Source organism: Mytilus trossulus, chromosome 4 (genome assembly GCF_036588685.1).
Source record: "Mytilus trossulus isolate FHL-02 chromosome 4, PNRI_Mtr1.1.1.hap1, whole genome shotgun sequence".
Classification (NCBI taxonomy): Eukaryota; Metazoa; Mollusca; class Bivalvia; order Mytilida; family Mytilidae; genus Mytilus; species Mytilus trossulus.
In genome coordinates this window covers 71,080,506-71,087,382 of record NC_086376.1, presented here as the reverse complement: position 1 = coordinate 71,087,382, position 6,877 = coordinate 71,080,506, and the positions used below count along the sequence as shown (strand labels likewise).

At 32.5% G+C, this 6,877-nt stretch overlaps 1 protein-coding gene across 2 annotated transcripts in view; it reads right to left on the bottom strand.

Annotated features, from left to right (window-relative positions):
- Positions 1–1,746: 1,746 nt before the first annotated feature.
- The window catches only part of LOC134715870 (aldehyde dehydrogenase, mitochondrial-like), a 28,369-nt gene continuing 23,238 nt past the window's right edge, over positions 1,747–6,877 (bottom strand). For both annotated transcript variants that reach the window (XM_063578395.1, XM_063578396.1), the window contains 2 exons: positions 3,576–3,690; positions 1,747–2,240 (listed from right to left, as the gene is read on the bottom strand). In XM_063578395.1, coding sequence (XP_063434465.1) covers positions 2,208–2,240; positions 3,576–3,690 — 148 coding nt within the window. In that variant the 3' untranslated portion in view covers positions 1,747–2,207. The remainder of the gene's footprint in view (positions 2,241–3,575; positions 3,691–6,877) is intronic.

Here is a 6,877-nt window from a genome sequence, read left to right as displayed (position 1 = left end):
ACTGAACCAATTTTAAAAACTAAGGTACCATTTTAATCGTTACAGCTAGTAGAACATATCAAAAATATACTAAAAATTGAGGCAGGAGGGGAAAAATTTCACATTAAGGTAGCACTCCACTGTTAGGTTTGTAGTTTCCCATTTTGTCCCCTGTGGATTTTTCAAATATGAGAGCTAGGTGTGCAATAAAATTCATTTTTGGATAGCTGAGTACTGAAATAGCCTTGGTATTGGGTTTATATGAACATCTAGGTTATGTAATGTATGTAATATAGGCTGTTTTCTGTATGACAGTCTGTATTTGCATGTCCATACCATACATTGGTCCATCAATTATTGTAATTTTTTTTGTCGCACGAACTTTGTGATTAGATATTACGAAAAAATGAGGGAAAGACACCCATGGTTTATTTGATACATGTATGCAACTAAATACCAATTAAAATTGGCCCGTCACTAATGATTTCCCTTCAACTGGCCTAATCACAAACTAACACATGTTAACTTAGCAAAATTTCCAAGGATTAAGGCGGTAGGGCCAAATAATCTCCATGGAAATGAGATGTGCCAATGCTTAGACAATTGCATACCAAATATAATTGACCTACCATTTGTGGTTCACCATAAACAAGACCTTATCACAAACTAATGCATTGTTGACGTCAAGGTAAAACGAGACAAAAACTTGGGAATTATAAGCATGTCCCATGGCATTCATATTTGATTTAACTTCTTGATATCTTTTTCTTGTTTTTGCTGTGTTTTTATGTTTTAGCACTTAATTTTAGAATTGATTTTATATGTAAGTATGTTTTCCTAACAATTTTTACTTAGGGCATTTTGCGCTATCTTTAAGCATTAAATTTGTTGAAGTATAAGTAAGATGCTCTCATCACTTTATAATGTGTGACTCAAATCTTAATTGCATATGATTGCCAATTTTCAAGGCTAAAGGTGGTACCCAACACTTTCACTCAAATTAATTTGGCTAGTTTAATTTTCATAAAACTTTGACAAAGTATTTACTTTGACTCTTTGACAAAAATATAAAAATTTCAAAAAATTTGAACCAACCATTTTATCAGGAGTATTACACTGGTTATATAGCAGTTTGATTAACACTAAATTTGATCATTGGGAAGCTTATTTCCTTAAGAACAAAATGTAAATATAACGTCTAGCTGATTTTACAGAGTTATCTCCCTGTAGTGGTAGTCTACTGATACCTTAGGCGTTCTTCCACAAGAACTGGCCACAATGCTATAGCCAATATCATGAAAGTGGTGTAAAACACCAACAGTCAATCAATCATTGCTATATAGCTGTTTCATGCTCTTTGGAAGTTTAGCAATAACATTGTCTTCATTCTTGTTTGCTTGTGTTGTTGAGTCAGTGTTTCATGCAACTCAATAGGAAACTGATGTTTAGTTGTTTCATCAGGAAGCTAATGTTTAGTAGTTGTCGTTTGTTCGATGCGGTTCATAAGTATTTCTCGTTTCTTATTTTTTACATAGATTAAACCATTGGTTTTCCTGTGTGAATGGTTTTACACTAGTCATTTTTATTACAACCCTTTATAGCTTGCTGCTTGGTGTGAGCCAAGGATCCTTGTTGAAGACCGTACTTTGACTTATAACCATTTACTTTAACAAATTGAGACTAGGATGGATAGTTTTCTCATTGGCACTCATACCACATCTTCTGATATCTAATTATTAATAAGACTTTTAGATCAATAACTACAAATGGTTTTGCAATTTCTAAATATATATTTTATTTTGATCTTTATATATGATATCTACAAATGAAATAATAACACTTCTTCAATTTGTGATACTAAACAATTTGTAGAAGTCTTTCTAAAATCAAGACATGTACAACCACATCTTGTAATTGAATTCTGCTCCATATGGTGAATTCAATTCCATGAAATTAACTGTTTATAATACTTTCATAAAACATAACAAAATCCCAAAATAAAATTGCTTAACAACAAGATGTAAAATTGATCACAGTTCAGCATGATTGTATAAATGGTAAAAAACACTATTTGATTGTATTATACAAGTAAAATGTATGTGAAAATATTAATAATACAATGCTTTAATATTGAGGACACTTATCAAGTGTCTAAAGATCAGAGTACAATAAAAACACCATGTTAAAGAGTAGTGCTAATATTGAATGTCTTTGTGTTGATACATTCTTTAAGAATTCTTCTGTGTAAGTGCAACAGTAACCTGTGAATATAAAATTAAAACATGAACTCAAGGTAATTAAATGATGTACCAGTATCTACTACAGAGAAATTTTCAATTGCCTGTACCAAGTCAGGAATTGTTCAGATTCAGAATGATTACAAATGTCCCTTTGAAGCCATTCAGGAACTACTGTTTTACAAATCAAATAAAGTATTTCGGTAAATAAGGCATCTTTTTACTTCCTCTTCCAAATTAGGAATTAATGAACATTATACTTCATATATTTTTTTAATATTATTTCTGCAAAGCAGGCAAATGTCCTACAAAATGATCAAAGTCAGAGACTAATCCACATTGTATGGCAAAGACTGACTAAAAATTTAGGAAGGAAGATCATGATTTCCTGTACTATATTAGCATTACTCTATGAACATGTATTGCATAAATTGCTTAAAATGTTTCAATGAATCAGGAAAGTTCTCTTTTCCTTACAGCAGATTTCAGTGAGTATGAAGCTATAGGTAATATCTTTGGTTAGCTTGCTTGAAAGCTGAACCGTGAAGTCATTGTTAGGTTAGGTAAACTACCCTCCTTTAATAGTAGACTAGCCCAACAGATAACCAATCTCTCTCTCTGTAGGACTAAGCTACTTTAAAAGGAAGGTAGTATACCTTACCTAACAATGACTTCACAGTTCAGCTAACAAGCAAGCTAACCAAAGATATAACCATAAGCTACATACTGGCTTAAATCTGCTGTAACAAGTCAGCTGGGTATATTATTGTTGTTAAAGGTTTCACACTATGACTTTTAAATGACCTTCAAGTTTGCAATTTGTTCCTGCCTGACCATCAGCCAATACAGAATCAGTAGATAATCACTCCAACATTTTATAAATCAATTTTGAAATTAAATGGTATAAAAGGCAGGTTTTTTCAATGATGAGACTACAGAGCCTAATTAGTCTTTCGTCTTAAAATATTGGAATATTTATTATTCTAAGTGCAATAAAACCATTCATCATATGGAAATAAATTTCTTGTTTGAAAACTTAACAAACCAAAGCCGTACTTTGACCTTTAATGGTTTACTTTTATAAATTGTTATTTGGATGGAGAGTTGTCTCATTGGCACTCACACCACATCTTCCTATATTTATATCTGTTTATACTTTCGAAAAGTAGTATTCTTTCTGATGTTTTGTATTGCAAGATGAACATGTATATTAATATTATTCTTACTCCCCGACTAATTGAACTAATTTTCTGTTTTTATGTTGCCTCTAAAATAAACATCAAATGAAAATAATGTACAGAATGGTCTCAAGTTGAAAAGACTTAATATTAAAATGGTTTAACCAATGTTTGTACTTACATTTTTAACTTCTGTATATGCATGTAGTCCATATTCTCCCAACTCTCTGCCTTGTCCTGACATCTTATATCCACCGAACGGTGCAGCAGCATCAAACACATCATAACAGTTCACCCTATTGTAAAAATAAAATTAAAGTAAGGAATAATAAATTTACCAGGTATTCAATCATTAATTTGCACAATTTAACTAAAATACACAACCTTTGTGCACACCATTTTCTTGGAAAATGCCTTTCCCAAATCAGGAATATGGCAGCTGTTTTTCATTTGTTCCTTTGGTTGATAATGTTTTATTTTATCACTTTTAATGGGTTTCCCTTTTTTGAATAATCATGGCTTTCAGTTTTTTTGTTATAATTTATTTGAAGATTCTGTGAGTACTTCGGGTTTGATGTTTGGCTGCCTACAAACTTACAATTTCTATATACAAGGTGATAGGACAGGCCCCTGCTTTTCAGGCTAATAATATATGTGAATAGGTCGGGAAAACTATCAGAAATATATGATCAGGTCAAGGGTCCGGAAACGGTCATCTTTGCCAGTCATGTCCTAAACTGAAACTATAATGTCCTAAACTTTTAATTGGGATTTAGGTCAAATTTTATTTTTCTACATTAATAATTTCGGTCAATTTGTTGAGATCGACTTTCAAAATCGCCATTTTGAACATATTTTTGTTTAGTTATCGACTTCCTGTAATTAAACTGCCACTCCAATAAAGTGTTATAATCCTGAGGGCCCTCCTAATAACTATATTTATGCCTTGGGGAGCTATTGGCTAATGATTGCTAATCTCTTTACCTGTGTTTTTAATTCAAATTCACACCTGGCAATTAATCACAAGCTCCAAACTATTATTATAAAGAAATAAAAATTCCATACCAACTGGCTTCAATATTTAATTACTCAACAAGTCAGACAATTGTCAATTATGATTTAAAATCAAACTAGAGGCTCTAAAGAGCCTGTGTCGCTCACCTTGGTATATGTGAATATTAAACAAAGGAAGCAGATGAATTCATGACAAAATTGTGTTTTGTTGATGGTGATGTGTTTTTAAATCTTACTTTACTAAACAGTCTTGCTGCTTACAATTATCTCTATCTATAATGAAATTGGCCCAGTAGTATCAGTGGAAATGTTAATTAAAAATTTACAAATTTTATGAAAATTGTTAAAAATTGACTATATAGGACAATAACTCCTTAGGGGGTCAATTGACCATTTTGGTCATGTTGACTTATTTATAGATCCTACTTTGCTGAACATTATTGCTATTTACAGTTTATCTTTATCTATAATAATATTCAAGATGATAACCAAAAACAGCAAAATTTCCTTAAAATTACTGATTCACGGGCAGCAACTCAACAACAGGTTGTCAGATTCATCTTCCAATTACAGGGCAGATAGATATTGATCTGATAAACAAATTCACCCCAAGTCAAATTGCTCTAAATGCTTTGGTTTTGAGTTATAAGCCAAAAACTGCATTTTACCCCTATGTTCTATTTTTAGCCTTTGTGGCCATCTTGGTTGGTTGACCTGGTCACGCCACACATTTTTAAAACTAGATACCCCAAAGATGATTGTTGCCAAGTTTGGATAAATTTGGCCCAGTAGTTTCAGAGGAGAAGATTTTTGTAAAGATAACTAAGATTTACGAAAAAATGGTTAAAAATTGACTATAAAGGGCAATAACTCCTAAACGGATCAAATGACCATTTCGGTCATGTTGACTTATTTGTAGATAATACTTTGTTGAACATTATTGCTGTTTACAGTTTATCTCTATCTATAATAATATTCAAGATAAAAACCAAAAACAGCAAAATTTCCTTAAAATTACCAATTCAGGAGCAGCAACCCAACAACCAATTGACTGATTCATCTGAAAATTTCAGGGCAGATGATCTTGACCTGATAAACATTTTTATCTCATGTCAAATTTCCTCAAAAGGTTTTGGTTTTTGAGTTATAAGCCAAAAACTGCATTTTACCCCTATGTTCTATTTTTAGCCGTGGCGGCCATCTTGGTTGGTTGACCAGGTCACACCACACATTTTTAAAACTAGATACCCCAAAGATGATTGTGGCCAAGTTTGGATTAGCTTGGCCCAGTAGTTTCAGAGGAGAAGATTTTTGTAAAAGATTACTTTAATTTACGAAAAATGGTTAAAAATTTACTATAAAGGGCAATAACTCCTAAACGGGTCAACTGACCATTTTGGTCATGTTGAATTATTTGTAGATCTTACTTTGCTGAACATTATTGCTGTTTACAGTTTATCTCTATCTATAATAATATTCAAGATAAAAACCAAAAACAGCAAAATTTCCTTAAAATTACCAATTCAGGGGCAGCAACCCAACAACCGATTGACCGATTCATCTGAAAATTTCAGGGCAGATAGATCTTGACCTGATAAACATATTTACCCCATGTCAGATTTGCTCTAAATGCTTTGGTTTTTGAGTTATAAGCCAAAAACTGCATTTTACCCCTATGTTCTATTTTTAGCCCTGGCGGCCATCTTGGTTGGTTGACCGGGTCACGCCACACATTTTTTGAACTAGATACCCCAATGATGATTGTGGCCAAGTTTGGTTTGATTTGGCCCAGTAGTTTCAGAGGAGAAGATTTTTGTAAAAGTTAACAACGACGACGGACGCCGGACGACGGACGCAAAGTGATGGGAAAAGCTCACTTGGCCCTTCGGGCCAGGTGAGCTAATAAAAACTTGGTTTAATTTTGTAGATTTTTTCTTTTTTTTTACTTCTAACACACGTGCTTTGTTTACTATGTAATACGCATGCTTGAAATTCTCTTCCACAGATTTAGACAATTAATCGTAAAATTTAAATAATTTAATCCTAAATAAAGCCAGTGCAACTACTTTAATTAATATTCTTACACTATTAAAGATAAAATATTAAAAAAGGCTGATGATTTCCTGTGATTTGGATAAACAAAACTAATCCCGGAAATGAGTCCGGAATTGTTCGTTTTAGTATTGTTGCAGTACATCCGGTTTGAATTTTGACTTCAGAATCGAAAGAAACGTAAGCGATAACTGAGAATATTATCGTTTTGAGTCATTAAAATCATTTTATTTTTAAATTGCTGCCTTCCCTTAATTGTCCTTGATCGATTTTTGGAAAATGGTAGGACAAATCATGAAGTAAATGCGATGCAACTGTGAAACAAGTTTGTTGATGCTAACGAACATGACGATCGAGTATGAGCATACTCATAATGAGTCTCATGCAGTAATGTGATTTTGGCAATCATCTTTTGAA